At 31.2% G+C, this 24,427-nt stretch overlaps 1 protein-coding gene across 4 annotated transcripts in view; it reads right to left on the bottom strand.

Annotated features, from left to right (window-relative positions):
* The window catches only part of Kras (KRAS proto-oncogene, GTPase), a 38,622-nt gene that overhangs the window by 361 nt on the left and 13,834 nt on the right, over positions 1-24,427 (bottom strand). For 3 of the 4 annotated variants that reach the window (XM_026392342.2, XM_077798308.1, XM_026392343.2), the window contains exons 3-5: positions 17,828-18,006; positions 15,983-16,142; positions 3,967-4,079 (exon numbers count right to left, since the gene is read on the bottom strand). In XM_026392342.2, the coding sequence (XP_026248127.2) occupies positions 3,967-4,079; positions 15,983-16,142; positions 17,828-18,006 (452 nt within the window). Of the gene's footprint in view, positions 4,080-15,982; positions 16,143-17,827; positions 18,007-24,427 lie in introns of all 4 variants that reach the window. The other variant, XM_026392341.2, reaches the window with a different exon arrangement.

Genomic DNA, 24,427 nt, shown 5'->3' with positions numbered 1-24,427 from the left:
CACAGTCACCATAACTATTTTTTATTACATTACAATTAGGAGCAGTACAGTTCATGACAAAAATATTACAAATTTCAGATCACTTCACAGCACATACTCCTATAAACATTTAAAAGTTAATTTTAATTAAAAGAGTGGTCATTCTTAAATTTAACATTTGATATGACCAACATTCCTAGGTCAGCGCAACCAAATGATGGAAAACAACTGGATCACACTGCATATGTCCCACAAAAAAAAGCACAATGTACAAAATGTGCATGTTTCAGTTTACACTATACAAAAATAGTTAAAATACATTCCAGGTAAACATGTTACATTAAGAAATAGTACTAGTAAGAAATTGGCACTCAAAGGAAAAATGCAAAAGTATTTTCAACATGAAAACACAAAAGACAGTGGAACTGGAAACTTCCAGATAAAACATATAACCCATTTAGCTCTACTGGGGTGGAGGCGGGAAGTGGACCCTCTGAAATTGACGTTTCTGCAGTAATAACTTTGTTTTTCCTAATTCATCTAAAATGCCTATCATCATCCCAAACAGGCACTTTAAACTATGAAGCTAAAACACAAATTTTAATCTAGCTATGACTATTCTTCAAGAACTAATATATGTCTTTAGAAAGAAATAATTTTCATTGACAGAATTTCACAGCTACCAGCTTTAAGTTAATCACTTTCTCAATGTAGAATTCATGCTACTCAATATAACAGAAGTTATTAATAAGTCCAGCTTTAAAGTAACTGCTAAGTTTTAAAAAACATTACTTTTTTCAAGAAATTACTACTTTTTCACAAATGGGAAATTATTTCAGATAATTTTTACTGCCTACAAAATAAATCTCTATATGTGTATTGGGGGGAAAGGTGGTTAGAAGAAAAAAAATCACTAGAATAAAAATGAGATGAAGTTGTGCAAACTGTAACTTAACATGCCTCACAATGTTTATAAGGACAAAATTGTGCAATGGTGGCAAAGATTTCTGATAACCTATAAAAGTTAGGTTCTAAATTCCTATGCAGTGTGACTCAGTTAATAGAGCCTAGAATTCCTAATTGAGAACATTCACTCAAATTATACTACATATGTCTGCTATATTCTTCCCACAAACGTTATTTGTCTAAGACTATGTAATTTAGCACTATTTTCCAACTTCAAGAATTTTTATCTTTAAGGCTGTAGTAATTAGATAACATTTATGTTTATTTCTAGAATTCTCTCCCTTTTTAATATCTCTACAAAACAGTGTTAAACCATTCAAACATAAGAGGATAATTACCACTACCTTAAAAATTTGCCCAGCTACACCAAAAAATTCAAGAGTCCTAAGTATCCTGAATACTGCAATTCCTGAATTGTCCATTTCCTTCTCTGTGTAGCAACAAAAAGTACTGCATAAGTCTTAACAACCTACCCAGTATTCCACAAATCTGTAGTTTAATAAAGCATTTCAGAAATTATATTGATTTTTACACAGAAATTTCCTTTACTGTGAATTAGCTCAGGCACCTGTTTTATTTGTACCCCAATAAAACTATTTTAGAAGTCAATATTTAATTTTAAAAGTCTATTTTAATTATACAAAGAGAAAACTAGAATATTACATATTTGGGAATTTTTACTCCTTTAAAACAATGAAGTAAAGTGATTTATATAAAGTTGCTTGATTAAACAGTTACACTGGAATTACAGAAAAACGCCTATTGTAGAATTGAAGAAATCTGACAGACCAAACCCCCTTTTTGCAAAACAAAAGTGTGCATTATATTACCACCTCTGGATCATGTGCCAAAAGCTTTACTAAGGTATTATAGACCACTCTAGCACTCCTTAAGGATAAGAAATTATGTCCCTTTGGGGATACCACATCCCCAGTGCCTTATGTGGTAGCTGGCATATGACAGGCACTGAATAAACATTTGTTAAATAGATCAATTGTGTTAAAAAGTAAGCTTTATGATTAAATTTCAAAGTTTTCACTGTAAGAAGGTTTTAGTTATTAAAACCATGGAATGTATCATTGTTACCAGGATACTCCTAGATGTAGATTTAAGTACTACCTTTATTAAATTCTTCTTCCACTGGATAGGGTTCTGTCTATTCATACTAAGTCTGAAAATTGCTACTTAGTCACCAGTGGACCAGGCAGCAAAGACATCATGTTCAAAGGATCAAGATTAAATTGCTACTGCAATTATCTGAAAATTAGCTGTTATGTCCAATCCCATTATGGTATCTGTCAGATTATTTTGAGCCCTGGGGAAGAGAGACAATTTGATGTACCTTAATGGGCAGAGTTCATGGAGACATCCATAGCAGCAATAAAATTTGAGGTGAGGGGAATTAAAAAAATTTAAAAAAAATTCTCTCAACTCATGGTTCATGTGGAAGGGTAGGCAGGCAAAATGCCATTAATATGGGAGTGGAGTACTGAAACTGGAGAATGTATTTTCAAATATAAACTTCACCTCTTGCACAATTTTGCCCAAGACTGGCACTGAATACAGGTAAAAAGTTACAGATTGTGCTGAGCTTGAAAAATAGGTATATCTTTATGTAAACAATGTAAATTACATAATGTAAAGCCTTTGAGATAATTTTTTAACATGCACAATGACCTGCCCCAAATCTGAGTTCTAAAAGACATCTAGAATCTAACTCATTTTCCTCCTAGTCCAGTGATATTTTCATCTCGCCACACCATCTTGCTTCAAATATTTTAAGGTAACACTTCAAATGCACTGTAAGAATTGGACTTTATTATTTAAGTATTTTCAAAGCATTGGGTATTCTTAAGTATGGATCAGACTTGAAAAGCATTTATGAAATGTTACTTTAGCCAGGGTTAAAAGAACTATAAAAGTGGAGAGTTTGAAATTACTCTCTCCTGGTCCCCATTTTGACCAACCAATGCATGACAATGCTGGATGACCATGGGGATACAGTCCATGCTATGAAACTCTCAATGAAGCTTGGTCTCTTCAATACCTACTAAGCTAAAACTGGCTCAAATAATCTTTAACATCACTACCAGAACTAAAACTATTTTCAAAGATTGAGGTTCCAGAAAGATTTAAAGTTATGCTAAGAATAAATAATCTGACACAGGGAGACTATATTTAATTCCTATGAGAATTTTTATACATGTTAAAATTGTTTCAATTATTATAAAAATTTAGTTGCATGTAAATATAGCCCCCAAATGGTGGCTATAATCCCCATTTCATACTGGATTTGCCTTAACAGGAAAAGCTAGGAGTCTTACAGTAATTTATCTAATGTGGAATGTCAATGGCCTTTTAATATTTTCCATTACCTTACTTTTTTTTCTCTTTTTTTCCTTTTTATAGAAAAAATATAATATTTTTAGGATAATGACCATTACGAATAGCAGTGGAAAGGGGGAGAAAGCCTTTGTGAACAATGTCTGTTTACATTCATGAAGGATGACGAACTATAGGACATGATGTCTTGAAGAGAAATTGAAAGAAAGCCCATAAACGTGTGATCCTTCTATGTTTTAGTAAAACCAATCATAAAATTGCAACTGAAGTTATAATTACTAATTAATTCATTTATGTAACTAGATAAAGTACAAAATAGGGATGATTCAAAAGCTTCATTAATCTGTTTCACACCAACATTCACAATTGGTAAGAAAAATAGGAAGTAATCAACTTGCATGCACCAAAAACCCCAAGATGGAAATCTCAGGTATTCAGTTTCTTTTTCACAGGCATTGCTAATTCAAAAACCAAAATTCAGGGAATACTGGCACTTAGAGGGGAATAAAAGTTTCCACTGTCATTTTAAAATAAGCATTTAAGATAAAAGCTAAGTTTGCATGGAACAGAAAAAAAAATTAAGTAATGCTAAACAAATGCTAATAATTTAGTGTAATGTACAAAAATTACCACTTTTACTTAAGTATGCCTTAAGAAAAAAGTACAAATTGTATTTACATAATTATACACTTTGTCTTTGACTTCTTTTTCTTCTTTTTACCATCTTTGCTCATCTTTTCTTTATGTTTTCGAATTTCTCGAACTAATGTATAGAAGGCATCATCAACACCCTGAAATACAGAAAAAGTATTAAAATGTGAATATATATACATGGTGGTTTGAGGTAAAAAGATGACGGACTTCCATTATTAATGTAAATATTAACACTGATAAAGAATAAATACACTTTCCAATTTTCTTCCAGCAATTAAATATATCAGACTTTGAGAATTCTTTGGCAAAGAGAACCTCTGATTTTTACAAAAGGCAGAGATAATCAGTGGCATTGATCATATGCAAGCTTAACAAATGACTTTTTCCCCAAGGAGAACTTAATTTGCTACTAATTTTACATATTGAAAACCTTAATTGTCAAAGTCCCAATGTGTATATGCATGCATGTATGCATGAATATGTGTGTACATTTATCTGTCCCTGAGATTCTGGACTTTGGATATAAGATATATAGATTCATAAATTCTCATGGCAATAATATTTTACCTCTGGTTCTGTACTTACATAAAATCATTTGGATTTAAATAATTTCACCAAGAAGTAAACAGTATCTAGACATATTTTCTCAGTTTTCAAATAATGTGTTCAAGTAGTAGTTTCAATTTATATACTGAAAGTGACCCCCAACAGGTTAATACCACTTTAACACTTTGAAAAGTATAATACTTCTGATATGTGGAGAAATTAGCTAAATCATCTGAATTGTGTTGGAGTTTAACAACATCAAGGATATTCTCTTAATTATTGATTTAGTTTGTTTAGCATATTAGATAGTCAAAGTTTGCCATATAAATGCTTGTCTTCAAAGAATTTTTACCATTGGTCAGAGTCCTAAATCTGTCTGTGATCAAGGCAAGGTATGTCAACCAGTTTTGGCTACCATGACTTTAAGTCAGAAAATTTTTAATCCATTAATACATAATGTGCAAATTAGTATTCTGAAAGTGGTAACAGAACTGATTTTAATCCTTTAATATTTAATTATGCAAGATCCATGTCAATTTTTGCCATATTGCCACTAAAAATAAGGAAAAAAAAGACCCATTCTTTATTTAAAAATCTGTTCAACCTACTATTAACCATAAAAAGAAATTTTGTTAGCTTCCAAACCTAGACACTAGAGGGAGTCTTAGGAACAATTACCCAACAAATTAAGTCACATAAATCAAGCCACTTAAGAACAATGAACAACTATATTTTTACTCATTGTAATTATCTGTTGAATATTACAAATTGCATAAATATAATATTACCTTGAAAATAATTTAAAAATTTAATATAATCTTTACCATATTACTGAGACCTTCAACAACATATTACTTCAGAATAATAAGAAAAATTAATTAGGGCATTTTCTTTAAAGTTATATTTAATTTATTTTTACGGATCTATAATTCAGAAAAATATGACCAATATTTTAAGAGGTACACAGTGGCCATGAGAAGTTTGCCACAGTAAAATGAACAGCAGATAGTTTTGATAAAACCCAGTATCATTGGTTTGAACACTAGTGAGTACTACAGTACTCAATAAAGTACTCAAACTGCACTTATTGACATTTTCCACTTTCTAAAAATCATTACTGATACAATCAAACATTTGCTTTTGTTTCTCCCAAAGAAAGGAGAATAAAGAGTTAATTACATGTATATCTCCCTTCTTACTATTCTTTTCAACATGTATAGAGGGAAAATTTTCCAATAACATAATAAAGATCACAACTAACTTGACAATTTAGAATCATAAACCCTTAGAATGAAGTGGATCTTAAAAAAAATGATCTAATCTCAATGGAGTAGAAGATGACTGAGAAGAGAAAAAAGAAGGTAAAGGAGAGGAAATAAGGAATGAATTTGACAAAATCATGCTATATGCATGTGGAAATATATAGTGATTCCATATATATATATATATAACACCATTAAAAATAAATGAGTAAAAGAAAAACCAGTAGAGTTCAAGAATGGGAATGGTGTGTAGGGGGAAGGTTGGGAGGAAGGGGGGGTGGCCCAGGGACCGAAACGGAGTAAATCAAATTTCATGCATGTATATTTATGTCAAAATGAACCCAACTATTATGTATAACTCTAATGCAACAACTAAGGGGGAAAAAAGGATTTAACACTCTTCATGAATTAATTCCCTTTGAACAATCCTGAGTAGTCTATTTCAACAACCTTTATAATTAAGAAAAATGGCAATGCTCTTAAAATGGTGAAGCAGAAAAAATGAAAAATCATGAGATGGATTAGAGAGAAGACACATTCTAAGGTAAAAATAATATCCACGTAGTTAAGAAACAATGGTTTCTGAATTTGTAACATTAAAATACTTTGAAAGGCTCATGTGCATTAAACTCTACATTAGATAGGGCAATGTCATAATTGACCTAAATAGAGCAGTGATTTCATTTTTTCTATGGGAACTAATCTATTCACATACATGTAAAAGGCAAGTAGTATCCTAGTAATTACTTGGTTTAAACTCATCTTTTTAATACTTAGTAAAACTGACTTGCATATACATATCATTATCAAATTTTTCTAAAAGCATTTTTACCTAATTTTAAAAGTTTTATATATTAGCAAATACATTTTTTATATAAGTGCTATCCATATCCACTAAAGAAAAATCATTACATTCACTGTGAAAACACTGCACAAACTAGAAATTTTAGAATAGTATATGCTTCTGCCTTTGTTTTCATATAAATTAAACCTGAAACTTATTTTTAAATTTTATTCTATAGTTCTATTTCAAAAAATCTGAGAGAAAATAAAAACTTAAAAAACACTTAAATCTGTTCATTGCTTCAAAAGTCCAACTTCAAACTGCATTGTTAGTATTAAACTTTACAACTTCTAAAATTAAAGTACTGCCTTACACAATACTGCATTCATAAATCTCAATTAAAAATTAGTGCCAGTAATGCTTTATTTCTTCTGAGTTTCATAGATTAGTGTACTACATAATATTGAGATCAAATCTACTACTCATATGTATATTTAACTTTTAGAATATGTATTAATTGTTTCAGACTTAAGATTCATATTGTCAACTTTTAGTATAATTAGTACAATAAAGATATCCTAGTAGTTTGGAAAATTATAATTTTATTTCACATCCTCAAAGAACATTATATATTATAAACAATATGCAATAAAATTTAAACTTTGGCATTAACTTATGTCATCTATTTAATGAAGTACTTGCTAAGCAAGACAGAATTTAATGTGTTTGTTTAGAAATAAAAGTGAGATTCCACTCAATAATTATCTTTGCCAGGCAGTTACAATATGCCAAGAATATCACAAGACAATGGGTATACAAAGATTAAAAATACATAGTTCTGGCTCCCCTAAGTTCTACTAATAAAGGAATAAAACACCAAAAGTTATTTAGATATAACATGGGAAGCATGTTAACAGTTAAAAACAACAAACTTTTTGAAATGCGCACAAGGGCAATGTGCTCAGTCTAAGGATCTGAAGGAATTCTTACAAAATGGGAGACTGGGAAATTGTCAATGAGTTAAGCATTAGTTAATTACATGAGTAGGGATAAGAATATTGGCATTCCAAACAACAAACAAAAGCCAAGATGCAAGGGAAGATATGAAATAACTTGGTGTTTGTTTATGTAAAAACAAAAATTCGGGCAAGATGATAGTGGTTTTAGATAAAAGGCCAAAAGAAGCTGGGAAGAGAAGTGGGAAGGTGTAAAGGATCATATATGACATGCTGTAGAACTTGAGATTTTATTCCATAGGTGAGTCAGTAACTAGATATAAAGGTAAGAGAATGTCATATCTCCATCTGCACAGTGAATGATGGAGACAACAAGTTGAACAGTCCCAGCAAGAAATTAGACAGGCCTGCATTAATGATGTAACAAAGAAAAAGTAGTAACATCACAGGAATTTATGACTTCTTGCAAATGGGTATGAAAAACAGGGAGGCAGGAGTCATCCTACATACAACTCCAAGGTTTCTCACATGAGTAAAGTACTGTTGTTGCCATTGAATTACAGAATACAGGTAGAAGAGTAGTTATTTGCTTGTGCAATGTTCAAAAAAGAAAAAATACAGGAGAGGCCCTTTCCCCTCTCTGGGCCATTCAATTTTATTATTCTATACAAGGTTCTGATATTTTCCCTCCCTCTCTGACAAACAAAAGTTGCTTATATTCTCAAAACATGAGCCTGATTTTCCTTAAAAATTCAGTTATTGGTTCCAATATGCTTAACTTACTTAAGACTAATTAAATCATTAGACCTTATGGCAAATATAGTATTCCATAGCCATCAAAACAACCCCAATTATAATTATCACTCATTATTCAAAATAAAAGTACTAATTATGGAAACAAACAAGTTTCTTATCTTTTAATACTTCAAATTAGAATACCACACCTAAATAGTTCCAAGTGGTTGCTACTTTGTTACCTGTGAAAGATACCTGCTTTCTGCTAAAATTAATATGCTGAACTTACCAGATTACATTAAAATGCATTTTTTAATTTTCACACAGCCAGGAGTCTTTTCTTCTTTGCTGATTTTTTTCAATCTGTATTGTCGGATCTCTCTCACCAATGTATAAAAAGCATCCTCCACTCTCTGCATTGTAAAACACAACTTCTTAAAGTCTGTTTCATTGGTAATAGTAATTTATTGGGACAGCCATGTGCAAGTAGTTTGAAACTATGAGCTTTACTTGAGAATTTTCTTTAGCATACATCAGATTGAATAAAATTGAGGATGCAGTTTTAAAATATGGGCTGGAACCTGGTTTGTTCTTAAAAGTCATTTTTGTTTTCTAATGGAATTAGAATTTTAAAATAAATTTTAAGTGGGAAATTAATGTATTTCTTATCTGTTTATCAACTGATACAATCATTTTATAGTCTGCAAATTGTGTAATTTAAGCCTAAACTGAAGTTGGATTGAAATTATTCCTTTGACTTAGTGAAAACAGGTGATTTATATACCACTGATTCTCACCTCCCTACCAGAAGTGGGGAGAAAAACACTATAATAGGGATGTATAGCTGTTGTTAAAACAAAAACACTTCAAAAAGCACCTTGCAAAAAAGGTTAAGTCAAGGGACTGGAATTTCAAGTTTTATCTTCAATTCTTTCTATTCAAACTTCTAAGTTTACAAGTGGAATTGATTATAGGACCTTTGTGGATGGAAAATTACATTATTTATATTAAACATTAAGTAAGGGCTGTTTGCCAAAATAACTGAAATGTCATGAACTGTTAAAAAATATGCACACAAAACAGGAGCAGTGCATTTTGTATTCTTGTTGTAGAAAGCTACAACTCTTCTAAAAAAGATTGCAGAACATGTCCAAATAAACTGATTTTGTACCTTTTAATTTAACTATTTTAAAGGGATTTTTTCTGGCTGAAGGTCATGGTAAAAAAAAAAAAAAACATAATGACTATTACAATTATTTATAGCCATCATGGAGATAGTTTTTCATCTTTCTCAGCCTAGAAAAGTAGGCAGTAGCCATGGAGGACCAAGTGTTTAGCTAACTGTACTTACAATGTAGCTTATCTCTAAAAAATAAATGCAGAGAATTATCAATTATGTAAACTTACTTGAAAGATATAATATTTGTGTTCATTCTTCTAATAGATATGTTTAGAAAAGCTGGTGTATTTCACTGCAAATTTAATTTAAAGCTCTTCATTTCATTTTCAGAATGATTACTTATCTTTGGGGATTAGAATAGTTTTAACTGGTAACATGTTTCTATTGAACCAAATGTGACAAAATGGATCCAACACTTAAAAAGTTAACATGTGAAAAAACGCTAATATATACCAAAAGTATGACTTGTAGTTTTAAATTCAAAAGGCACAGAGATTCAGCCCTAGGTATTTAATAAACCAACAACCAGGGTTTAATTTTTGTGTGCGTAAGTCTTCTGTATGCCTGCTTCTACAGCAACTAAGAAAAAGACACTTCACTTCTTTCAGGAATATTAATTTTTACAAATCTCAAGAGTATATTAAGAACTGCTTCAGGAGTGTTCAACAATTTACCTATAAAACTTTAAAATTTATAAAATTAAATTTCAGTTAAGAAGCAGGCATACTTTAAAATATTTCATATTAAAATAATATATATCAAGCTTCTAACATATATTATCCAGTCTATTCAATGACCTAGTAACAAAAATTATAGCCCAACAAAAATCTTATTTTTAAGAGAATTAATCAACTAGCTAGCAAAGCCAATTAGAAATGAAAATTTCCAAGTATTTTTTGAAATTGTTAATATGTTGGCATTTTAATTTAAATTTCCACTTGTATGTGCCTATAAGTTTTTATACTTATCATTAATTCTCAAAAGATTTTTATTCATTTGTCCTTGAAAAAATTATATTAGAAATTTTCATTAAACAAAATAAATAATTTAAGACATTAAATGACTTTTAAAGCATGCAAAACAAAGTATGAGTTCTGTCATTTGATATTTTCACAAATCATTCTTTCATTGTGAAAAATCAATGCAGAAATCAAATATGTTTATAGATATATAATATAGATAAAGAGAGGTGTACACAAACCAGGTAAAAGCTCATATTTTCTTAAAATTTTTAAGGATGTAAACTTTTATTTATTCCTGTTTACAAAATGAAAGTTACAAGGTCAATGTAGAAGTACTAACAAACAGGGTAATGGTCTTCTACTGATTAGCAGAAGCAAATTTTGATTTTAACACTTCTAAAATCAGTTTGAATGTGCCTGTTTTTTCAGTGTGAGCATCCCCATCACCAATACCAGAATATATGATTTTTGTTTCCAGCAATGCAGAGAGAGAATTGGAAGCCAATAATTAAAAAGAGAATGTACCCACCACCAAGAACTCAGTGTTGGGACCTCAGTGGCTGAGGTAATTAACATTACTGAGAAGTAGTTATTCCAGAATGACTTTTTCTGAGTTTTATTAGTATGAAATTTAAATTAGATTTTTAAAAAAATCATTATTTACCATATTTTTTCAGACTTAGTTTTATAATATGCTTCAAAGCCTACTGACATCCAAAAAACATGAGATTATTATTATTTATCCTTGCCTTACCAATGGCACTGGCTCTTATTTTTAAAAACTGTATATAATATACAACTGTAGGACAGAACACTGGTTTCTTATTCCAAAATTTGTAGATTAATTTTTAAGATTAAAGTGTAACTGAAACATACATAATGCCCACTGTAACTAGTTGCTAAGCTCTTAACTGGCAATTAGTGATTTAGCTAGGGGAGATAGCTTATTGCCACAAATATTTTCAAATGTCACTTATTAAAGTCTAAGAACAAATGAAAATATTCATGTACGAACAAAAGTATACAAGTTTAAATATGTGACTTTTTAAAATCAAGAGATTTAACAATATTGTCAACTGTTATCTGTAAACAGACCTATGAAAACACGGGCATAGAACACTCCATAGTGAAGAAAGAATTGTTAACAAAGAGTATATCATCCCGTATTCTGCAGCCTATGCTTTTAATAAGAGATTTTATTTCATTGAGAATTTGTTCCTGTAGAGTCTGTAAAAATTCTTGCAAAATTATTTCAAGAAAAGAACATATCAAATACTCTAAATACAGATATAAGAGTGTAAGCCTTCATGGGGGAAGGGAAGGGAGGAACAAAATGTATTCTAAAAACCAACTTTGTGCCAAAGTATAAACCATCTCAGCTTTACTGAAATAAAATAGCAGTACCTGGAAGGCTACACATGGTATACAGTTGGTGCTCAATAATTGTTTTTGTTGGTTTTATAAAAGCTAAAATTCACAATATTTATGATATGTACATAAAATCAACTATTAAATATAGATTAAAGCACAAGAAGTTTTTTTTGTTTAGCTTTTTTAAAATAACCTAATGGTAAACTTTAATGGAAGTCTTCTATCAACTATTTTATATAGCTAAAAATTAACTAGGAAATTAATCAGTCAACATTTTTAAGTAAGGAAAACTAATGTTTACATTATGTTCAAATTGAGGCTACCAGAATGCAAAAAAGCTTAATCAGTAGCAGCACATACTCTGGGAACTCTGCTTCTGTCATGAATTTTAAAGAATCCTCTCCACTTTTGATTTTAGCTGACTGGAAAACTCACAGCTATTCCCAGGGTGTCAAGGTTTCAGTTTCAATAACCTTTGCCAATACTGCCATGCACTGCCCAAAGGGAACAGAAAAATCTGACAATTACTAACTGCCTAGATAATGTGAAAGTATTAGTCTTTACATACTAGGAACATTGAAACCACATATAGTATATTACCTTAGAATAACTTCTTTTTGCTTTCAGGTGAACACTAAAAAGACAAGTCTGACCAGGTAATGGGCATTTAAAAATTACAAAGTTGGTAAAAATATATATTCTACAACTCTTATCTTGAAAAGCACTACAGTAAATTTTCTATTTTCCTTTCATAAAATACATGATTTACTTTAAAATTACTAAGGTTAGCCTGTATAATTTAAGTTGAAAGTCTGGCCAAACTTCTATTATTTTAAAGTTTTCCAGAGAGTCAGGAATTATTGTACCACAACCCTCAGGCCAAACACAATCACAGCCTGTTTTTGTATTATACACAAGCTAATAATGATTTTTACATTTTTAATGGGTTACAGGAAAAAAAAAGAAATATGCAATAGATACCCCTTGTGGCCCTTGATGTCCCAAATATTTGCTGATGGGCCCATTGACGGCTGTTGGCCCTTAATGATCTATAAGAACCTCTAAACAGATGTTCTGTTCCTACTGACCTAAATATTCTTTTTGGTGTTTGTATTTTATGCTCATCAACAAGATAAAAAAATAGGGTATAAGGGACTGGGGATGTGGCTCAAGCAGTAGCGCGCTTGCCTGGCATGCGTGCAGCCCGGGTTCGATCCTCAGCACCACATACAAACAAAAGATGTTGTGTCCGCCGAAAACTAAAAAATAAACATTAAAAAAATTTCTCTCTCTCTCTCTTTAAAAAAAAAATTAGGGTATAAAATAAGTTGCTGATAAAACACAGTAAGGATAAACATTTATTTTATCCAAATAACAAGTGGAATAACAAATGAGTAACAAACTACTCTGCAAAAGGTAGGGCTTCAAATTTTCACAAAAACTGGAGATGTACAATTAATTAAAATATGCATATTTAATATAATCTCTAAAATTATTAGTTTTCCCAAAGCCTGCACATAACAAGTTAATATAAAGAAAGGAAGATGAATAAACTCTTCAAAGCAAATTAATTTCTAAGCAAATCATTAAGTCCACTTAATAAAAAGAAATAAAGGAATATAAATTAAAGATCTAAGTTATAGTTTAGCAACACACATAAAGACATGAATAAAATGGGATATAAATACAGGAAAGGCTGTGTACTATGTTATCTCTATTATATAGATGACCCACAAATTTCTACAAAGCAAGTTTGAAGGAATCTATTTCTATATCATACACCTTCAAAGAGCATTTTATTTTTTTAAAAAGGCCACAAAACAATATAAAAACTAAAAACGTATTTTAAGAGGAAGCCACAGCCAGGCACATTGGCAGGTGCCTATAATTGCAGCTATTGGGAGGCTGAGGCAGGAGGAGCGCAAATCCAAGGCCTTTTAGCACATTACACAACATAGCAAGATCCTAGCTCAAAAAATAAAAAAGGTTGGAGTTCCAATCCCCAGTACCACAAATAAATTAAGGAAGCCACATAGTTTTCTTATCAATTATAAATGCTGTAGTACATTAAAGCATTAATGTCAAACACCAAGAATAAATTAGTACTTCTGAGGTAATAATCATACAAGGAAAGGAGACACAGCTGTTTTATTAGGCTCTTATCAAATGAGAAAGAGAGAGCAACATTGTGTGATAATCAGAAGTCTCTTTTTAATGTCCTCTATTGCTTTTCTACTCAAAGTATGGTGCTACTCTAAGTGTGATGTGTGAAACAAACTTATCATCATTTGGAAGTTTGTTAGAAATGCAAAATATCAGGTCTCAATCCACTGAATTAGAATCTGGATTTTAATGAGTCCAGTTGATTTGTATATATATTGAAGTATGACAAGATCTTCTCTATTGCAACCCGTTATATTATGCAAGTCTCATGTTTTTTCTTTTCTTTCCTTTTTCTTCTTCTTCTTCTTCTTCTTTTTTTTTTTTTAATGAAATGTCCACCACAATGTTCATCAGTTTAAAATGCATCTTTTAAAAGTTATAAGTAGAGCTGGGTGCAGCGGGGCATGCCTGTAAGTGATCCCAGTGGCTCAGGAGGCTAAGGCAGAAGGATCATGAGCTCAAAGCCAACCTCAGCAAAAACAAGACACTAAACAACTCAGTGAAATTCCTGTCTCTAAATAAAATACAAAACAGGACTAGGGACATGACTTGGTCGTTGAGTGAGTGCCCCTGAGTTCAATCCCCAATAGGGGTGCTGGGTGGTGGAGGGGTAGGGGAATAAGTAATGTAAGTATAATAATAAATATTACAGTAGAATCCAGGTAGTAGGTACGCAAATGTTTTCAATACAATTCTTTCAACTATACATCTGAATTTTTTCATACGCAAATATTAGGAGAAAAAGTTATAAATATTATAATCATTTTTTTAATACCTTCTCTCCTGAGGAAAAACACTGAGAATGATTAAAGAAGATCGGTAAAAAGAAGATAAAAACCACATCTCATCCCAGTCTTTGGAACCTGGGAATGCATTTTTCAATGAATCTGAGTTCCTCTAAAGTGAAGTGATGTGATGTATACCAAATCCTTCTTTAAATTATAAATCAGGTGTTAGTAAAACTGCCACAGAAGAGATATTTGTAAGGTGGCCAACCTACAGAAATTCAGTTTTTAATCTCCAAATAAAGACTTCTTTCACTGTATACGAAATGTGTACAACCAGGAAGAGGTACATATGGTCTACTGCTAAAGAAATAAAGATATATATACACACCAGCTGAACAATTTACATTTAAATCTTACCCACTTATAGTAAAAATTCTAGAATGCCTATTTTTATATATTTAACCATGCAATGGGTTTTTCATATATATATATTTTATAAAACTCTCGGCCTTCAAAGTTTTAATTTTGTTTTAGGCTCTAAGATATCCTAACCAGAAAAGACCCAAAACAAATTTATGAAATATAAATCAATTACTCGGTATGCTAAAGTTATATTCCCTACTTTCCCAGGATTTTTTTTTGACTTTGTTAAAATCATATAAATAGGTTAATACCAACAGAAATTACCTAGAAAAAAGTTATTTTATAAATGAGGATTATTTTCCAAACAAAATTCAGGTTTCATTTGGCATCTATTTTTGTCAGAATAATGCACCAAGTAAGTAACTGAGAATTTCTGTTTACTTTCCAAAAATTCCCCTTGCTTTAATGAAAACTTTCTCCAAAAATATATCCTCAAAAAAAATCTGTGAAAGCAAAAATTTTCAAATATAACAAAGAACTTTATGACATAATAATCTTTAAAGTGCTTCTCAAATAGGAAACTCAAATTTTGTTTTCCTGTTCTTTGTTTTTACCTATAACTGAAAATATTTCTACATTTCTTGAATGCTAAAATGTGTTCAGAATTGAAGAAAAGTTTTCTGTGTGAAAAGAAATGGAAGTCAAAAATAGTATCATAGGATTAAGAAGTACTGTATTCTCAAGAGGACATTACCAAAAAAAATCAAATAAATATTGTTTATTTCCTATTTAAGTATAACAAGAAAAAAACTTGATAAATCATTTTAAAAGATTTAACATATAATACCAGTTAACTGTCAGATATATTAATGTTCTTGCCCTCCTGCCTCAAAAATGATGCAAATTAGATTATGTATTAGTAAATTATGATTAATGATAAAATTGCTTGATATATTTTGCAGAAAACAGATGTATTCCAATAACACTTACCTGTCTTGTCTTTGCTGATGTTTCAATAAAAGGAATTCCATAACTTCTTGCTAAGTCCTGAGCCTGCTTTGTGTCTACTGTTCTAGAAGGCAAATCACATTTATTTCCTACTAGGACCATAGGTACATCTTCAGAGTCTTTAACTCTTTTAATTTGCTCTCTGGGGAAGAAAAAGAGAGGCATCAGTAAACCAAAAATCCTACAAAAACTATCCACAACTTTTGCCTTATAAAAGTTGGCCAAATGAAAACTTTTCATATGATTTCTAATTTTCACCACACCAAATTTTCCTTGCTTCTTTTTCTAGTTATTTCCTTCCCTCTTGAAAGATCAAAAAACTACAGAAGTAGAGTTAAAACTATAAAATAGGTTCATATGCAGATAAATCATAATAAAAAGAAAAATACTGTAAAGTGATATGCCTAATTTAAAAACTATACTCTTAGCAACATGTATGTGGCTAATTGTATATGTATACAATTAAAAATATTTTTACCCAAACATGAAGTAATAGCATTAAAACTTTCACATTTGTTTCTTCCTCCTTATGTGTAGATATACATTCCAATACCCTCAGTGGATGCTCAGAACTATAGATAGTACTAAAGTCATATATACTGTCTTTTCTAATACATACATATTGATATAAGTTTAAAATTTATAAATTAGACACAGTAAGATAACAATAACTAATAAAGCAACAATCTACTACAAAAAAAATGATTTAAATTTTTTGAAATGTTTAGTTCTGGAATTTTCCATTTAATAGTTTCAGACTACAGTTGAGCATAAGTGAAATCTTGGAATGTGAAACTGTGAATAAGGGGGGAGTACTGTACTTTCTCAAAAAAAAAAAAAGATAATTGGGAAGACTTTGATTTTCATACGTACAACACTAAAGTTACTATACTCTTTATTTTGTTAAAAGCCCTTCTACATGTTAATTTAAATTTGTAGTAAAATTATATTGTTTCACAATTTTATGTGAATTTCAAAGATGCAACACGGAAGAGACACATTAAACAGAGTTAGAAATGGATCAAATTCCCAGTTCCTCTACTCATAAACTGAGTAAAACTTGAATAAATTAAGAAATGTCATCTATTTACTACTCTTAAAGAGATACTACTCTTAAAAAAATGCAAAAATACAACCACCCAAATTTTCTTATTACTAGGCTACACAGTAAACATACTGAAATAAATGTTCTTAAATAAAATGTTAAACCTCTTAACTGGGCTAACTCATAATAACAGGACATAGCCAGTAAGTGGAATATTTGCTTTACTATGCAGTTTTATGAAAACTTAAGCTCAAGGAAACAGAATATAAAATACATTTAATACAATAGTCAGTTTTATGCAGATTTGTCAGATTCATAAATTTTTACAACATCTAAGTTGTATTTAAATATAAATGTGCATAGCCATTCTTTGTTCAATCCTACACTAAACATACATAATTATTTAAAAAAATCATTCGTGTGGCACTACTTCAAATCACCTTTTCATATTTTTGTTTATGATTTTCATTTTCATGATATATCTGAAAAGTTCAAAGGCTTATTTCTCTAATGTAGAGTAGTTAAGGGTACAGAAAGTTCTTGAGTCAAAACAAGCGTAGATTTCAATCCTAGCAATAGTACTACCTAAACAATCTGGAACAAGTTACTCAACTACTCTAATTGTCAAAAACTTCATTTGTAAAATGGAATGATTACCTACCTCTAAAAAATTATTTTAAAATTTTTTAAGTTAGATAATATAGGCATGGCAAATAGCAAAAAATAAATGAAAGCTATAATTACTTCTCAATGCCAATTTATTATACTTGACTTAAACCCACCTATAATGGTGAATATCTTCAAATGATTTAGTATTATTTATGGCAAATACGCAAAGAAAGCCCTCCCCAGTCCTCATGTACTGGTCCCTCATCGCACTGTACTCCTCTTGACCTGCTGTGTCGAGAATATCCAAGAGACAGGTTTCTCCATCAATTACTACTTGTTTCCTGTAGGAATCCTGAGAAGGGAGAAACAGTCTAGATTATTTTAGTGCACCTTTTAAAAAGGTGTTATATACAACAACAAAAAAAGACAAATAACCCCATTCAAAATGGGCAAAGGACTTGAATAGATATTTCTCTAAGGAGGAACAAATGGCCAAATAGAGCACATGAAAAGATGATCAACATCATTAGTCATTAGGGAAATGCAAATCAAAACCGTAGGACATCACCTACCACTTATTAGAATGACTATTACTAAAAAAAAAAAAAAAAAAAAAAAAAAAACCACCCAAAATAACACATGTGAGTGAGGATATGATGGAGTCACTAGATATGTACTGTGTTGGTGACAATGTAAAGTGGTATAGCCATTGTGGAGAACAATTTAGCTACTCCTTGACAGCTAAATGGTAGAATTACAACATGAACCCATTTCCATATATAAGTGTGTGTGTGTGTGTGTGTGTATATATATATATATATATATATATATATATATATGAAAGCAGAGTTCCAAACCAATACTTACTTGTACACCAATATTTACAGCAGCATTATTTACTATAGTCAAAATGTAGAAACAACTTAAGTATGCATTAATAGGTAAATGGATGGCTAATGATTCAGCTTAAGAAGAAATAAAATCTGATACAAATTACAACACATATTAACCTTAAAAATATTATTCTAAGTAATATAAGTCAGACATAAAAGGACAAATATTTCATGATTCCATATATATGAAACACCTAGAAGAGAATTCATACATACAAACAGAAATAGGAATTACCAGGGGTGAGGAAAGGAAAATTAGGTAGGGAGTTACTGTTGAAGGGGTACAGTGTATAATGATGAAAAAGTTCTGAAAGTAGATAAGTGGACAGTGCTAATGGTTATACAACACTGTGATGGTTGCACTGTGTATGTACTTAATGTCACTGAATTAAACACTTAAAAATGGCTATTGTGATAAATTTTATGTATATTACCACAAAAATATTTAAAGGTATTACCTGGAGATTCAACAATGCAAATGTATATATTAGTAACAAACCTATCTATAAAAAATAATTATTAGCAAAATAGGATAGCTGAACCAGCTCTATTATTCAGGATGACTGAGATGACCCCCCCACACACACACAATCAATCAACATGCAAATAATTGTCATGCATTGAACTTTATTTACAGTCAAAGACATATATAAGCAAATAAACAAGATTCTAATGCCCTTGTTCACCTCCAGATGGTAAATGATAGTATTACTATGTTAATACTATAGTTTTAAAGCTTGAGAACAATACCTAACTGCCAGATAGCATTTTGATATAGTATTTCTGTGGTAATGACTATAGTTTTAAAGGATAACTATTTCATTTGCCAATTGAGGAGTCTCTATTAAAAAGAGACAGAGATCTTAAAACTATTCAATTGTAAAAATGAAGGCCTATGTGGTAGAGGACTTGCTTAGCAGGCCAAGGACCTGGGTTTGATCCTTATCATTGGAAATAAAAAAAGGAATGGGGTTGGTTACAGAATCTTGAAATGAAAATCTGATATTCCTCTGACATTTGAGTGATATTTCTACTGAAAATTTCACACACTCTACCAAAACAGGCCTCAAAAAGTAAGCAAAGGGGATGGTATTATGTAAAACTGTGGAATAAGAGCAGTGCTGACAACAAGTAAAATGTATAAAGATATTATTTTTTATTGTTCCACGCATGGGTAACAGTACTTAAGTGTCCTTAGTTCATGAATTACTTTATCAACCATTCTATCATTTGAGAGATCAAGGGAGAGGGGGAGTATCATTAAAAAATCATGCTTGGAGCTGGGGATGTGGCTCAAGCGGTAGCGCGCTCGCCTGGCATGCGTGTGGCCCGGGTTCAATTCTCAGCACCACATACAAAGATGTTGTGTCCGCCAATAACTAAAAAATAAAAATATTAAAATTCTCTCTCTCTTTCTCTCTCTCCCTCTCTCTTTAAAAAAAATCATGCTTTTTGTAAAATGTTAAATTTTAGACAGTATACAGCATGATCCCAATAAAGTGTGGGTACACTGTTTTATAAATGTATCTCTACACATATTAAGGAACTTGAGATAAATACATCAAAACACTTTAAAAGGCTGTTTTTGATGGAGAAGATAATTTAAGAGAGATTTATTTCTTGTTTATCTCTCTTTGGTGCTACATGATACACTGAATGTGTTTCTTTGTTTAGAATTTATATTTATGTAGATACTGGGGATTGAACTCAGAGCCTCACACATACTAACCATGTGCTCTACCACTGAGCTTCACTCATAGGCCCTTTAGATTAATTTTAAAAAGTATGAAAGATTACCATATTAGACTATGATTTATTGCTTAACTTTTAAAAGTATACTGTATTTTCTAAATTGAATGTAATAATAATCTTACCAATCAGAAAAAAAGGATAGATACTGATTTTCTAAACAAGAAGTTCTTGATTAATGTTTTGAATATTTGGTTGACAATTTTATTTTAGCCTATCCACTTAATTACCATTTGAAATAACTCCTATAGGTATTAAATTGAGAACCAATGGGTTTTTGTTTTGTTTTGTTGTACTGGGGATTGAAAACACACACACACACACACACACACACACACACACACACACACACACACTAGGCAGGTGCTCTACCACTGAGCTATACCTCAGTATTTAGCCATACCCTAAATCCAGTATTTGAGGAATAATGAAAGAGCGTGTCTTAGTCAATATTTTACCTAGGTGTGGCTCAAGAGTATGTAAAACTAACCAAAAACTTTTCCTTACCTATTGCTGTTAACTCACATTCTTTGCTTACCAAAACTAAGTTAGCCTAATCGGTGGTAGCTCTCTTAGTCTTCAAATCTAAAATATTTCACAACAAAAAAGTCAAGCACATAGATTCTGGAGCCACCCAAACCTACTTCATACAGAAGGTGTGGCTATGGGATTTCTCACCATCTTCCCACATATCATGCCTCCAAGAAGTACCTCAGTAAAGTCCTACTCAGCAAAATTTCAAATACTGTTTAAAAACTATATAATGTGGTGGGAAATTTAGCAGCTTCTGCACACATTACATAAGATGTTTCCTTGATGAACATTCCACCAGAGGGACCAAGAAACTGGGAAAGCAGTCTCATTCCTATTATCTTATCCCTTTCAGAGCCTAAAAATATTGACACAAAAACCCCAGAGATTATGTAATAAAGACCCATGGGGCTTTTTACAGAAAAAAAATTGCCAGCCCTTGTAGAAAGCTATTAACTTTTCACAAATCTGAAGCATGCTTATTAACACATATTATTTATTCCCTACATACTTAAAAAAATCACTTTATACAACTACCAAAGCCTAACAAATTTAAAAATTTACAGAGTCTACAATGAAACTAGTTTATGATAGAGCAGAGAAAAGGATCCAAATTTTACATTTTAAATTAGTGCTATCTCTAGACTTGCAAATAAAGTAAACTTTTAGATCAGGCACATAGGTTATGGATAGCCTTAGGAAACTAGGATAAAATAAAACCATTTAAATTCACTCAACATAATGAAATAAAGAAAGTTTTTTTGATGTATACCCCTTGCTCCCAAAGTGCCATCTTTTCATCTACTGAAGCACTATAAACTTTCTAAATGAAATATACTAAGCTGGTAAGGGTATACTGTAGATGAAATTAAGACAATTCTGGTGATACAATTAAACAGCACAATCTCTTTGGAAAGCCATAAGAGTATTTATCTAGAGCAATCATAGGCTTTGACATAATAATATCATTTACAGTAAATGATGCTAAGGAAATATTCTTTAAAAACGATAGAGATGCATTTAACATGGCATCCTGAAATGTCTTAAAAAGAAAAAGTGCAGAGACACTGAATACTGACCCATAGTCTTACACCATTTATCTATTTTCAAAATTTACCCTAAATCAAAGCATCTACCACTATCATCATCCCTTAGTTATCCCCCAGTCCCTGTTATCTACTTTGTCTCAGGCAATCTGTTTCAGCAATTGCTTCCTGGCAGAGATCCCTAGGATATATATGGCACACAGCAGCAAATGATTTGTATTTAATGTAGATCATGTCACTTGTTCAAAGTTTTTCAAAACCATCCCCATTCAGTCTTAAAAATAAAATCTAAAGGACTCTTCCTTCGCCAGCATCTCTGTTTCCTTCATAGCATGTATTAGAATTTGTAATTAGATCTTTTATTCTTTAATTGTTTAAGTCTATCCTCCCACCCCCCAACTAAGGTTTGAACTCCTAAATGGTAGGACTCATATCTGTTTTCCTTACCACTACTCAGATGTGCCTAAGTCCTGAACACTGTAGGTAATCAAACCTGTCTGCAGAATACAATGCAAATACATACATACACTAAAAATATAAATTTCTATTAAATTTAATAGAAATGTAATCATAATTTAAAAAAATTTTTAATTGTAACAACCCTTCTGAAATATCTAAAGTTATTGTACTATTTGAAATGAATCCACAACAAACTTTCCTGTTTACAATGTATTAAGTTTGCAAAGGTAGATTTTTAAATCTCTCAATAATTCATCTTTAACACTTTTCCATGTTTTCTTATAAGTCTTATAAAAATTTATGAGTTTAAAACATTGTAATTTTTAAATTACAAAATACTACTAATAATAAATTTTGTCTTTGATCAAGTTCTATATAATATGAAAACTTTTATGTAAAAATACAATAAAACAATAGAGATTTCCAAACACTTAGGAAAGGGAAAAGAATAAGACTGGGGGAAAGTACACTGGGGTCTTCAATTGTACCATTTTGTATCTTGAAAAAGAAAGAAGTGCTAAACCAAACATGACAAAATATTAAGATATGACAAAGCTAATTAATACATACATGATTATTCATTATATTAATTTTCCACACAGCAGTACATGTATACCTGTTCATCACTACTCACTATCCAGGATTCTGTATTTTTATTTTCCTTTAAATTTCTGTTGGTGTGATAGGCTAAAAATTCTTATTGTTTCAATATCTCTTTCTTTAAGGAGTAATAATGTTATTTGATTTTTTTCATATATTCAGATTTATGTCATCACTTAGATCATCTGCATTTGAAATTTTCACATTGTTACTGGAGACCTATTAAGGGGAATTTCAAAGCTAATGCTAAATCATTCAATCTTCTATAAGACTTTTGAATTCATTATAGAACAACGTGTCCCATACTATTATTAAGTCATCAAAGGTTGCAGTAGGCAGATCTCAAAGTAAGCTAGAAACATGCAGTAGCCTGCTATGTTAGAATAATAATGGGGAAAATCTAAGTGCCACTCCTAGGGCTAAGCATTATAAGTTGAACATCCCTAATCTGAAAATCCAAAATTAGAAGTGCAATGATACTTTTGGTTCCAAGTATTTCAGATCAAAGATACTCATCCAGTATATAGTTCCTCATGGAACTAAATCTAATGGAAGAGAAATGAATGTAAATAACTGAAAGAAATGTTAATTAACATCATAAGCAGGACAGAATATAATGGTAGCACATAGGAAGATAGATCGACTTTGTATGAATTAAGAAAGACAAGAAGGCAGAGCCATGCCATGCAGGAAGGAAAAAAGAAAATGCATGAAAAACATCAAACTGCATGATGAGTATATGGAATCAAGACCTTCACTATAATTCAGCTTACAGAAATATAGATAGGGAGCAAGAAATAAAATTGGGATACTCAAGCAGTGGCCAGCTTATATAGGATCTTTTATGCCAGAATTAAGGAATTCTTAAATTTGTCCTATGCTATTATCATTGAAAGGACTTTAAGTAGAAAGAATCAGATTTACCATGCTTACTATTAGCATTATTGTGACAAAATTATGGCCCTCCTAGACAATGCCTCAGTACATCCATTTTAGAAGCATCAATTAAGTAGCAGGAGGCACTAATACCAGTGGTGACGCAGTACCTCCACAGAAGGTTAAGACTTAGCAACTTGGCCCCTCACCTGAGGCTGTTAATTCTAATAACCCCCAAACCTTTCCTGCATTCCTAGAACCCTAAGGGTAATGGACACTTCTTGATAATACTGTATTACATTAGTGTTCTCCCTTTGCTTTTCAGTCTTCTGACACCTAATTAATCCTCCACTTAGGTTCTTCATGCTGAAATATCTAATGTAGTTTGTTTTCCAGACTGTACTTCTGACTTCTTAAATGTTAAAAACAGAAAAGGAGTAGGAAAGAAGGGGAAGGAAGACTGGGAGATAAGTTAGGATATTATTACTAGAAATGACTGAACTTGAACTATGGCAGCAATTGCAGCATGGATGGAGAGACTGAGCAGATCAGAGAAATACTTAATGGATAAAACTGACAGAACTACTTTCATAAATTGCCAATAGTCAATGGTGCAACC

Source organism: Urocitellus parryii, chromosome 5, assembly GCF_045843805.1.
Source record: "Urocitellus parryii isolate mUroPar1 chromosome 5, mUroPar1.hap1, whole genome shotgun sequence".
NCBI classification, from domain to species: Eukaryota; Metazoa; Chordata; class Mammalia; order Rodentia; family Sciuridae; genus Urocitellus; species Urocitellus parryii.
This window is presented reverse-complemented; position numbering and strand designations above follow the sequence as displayed.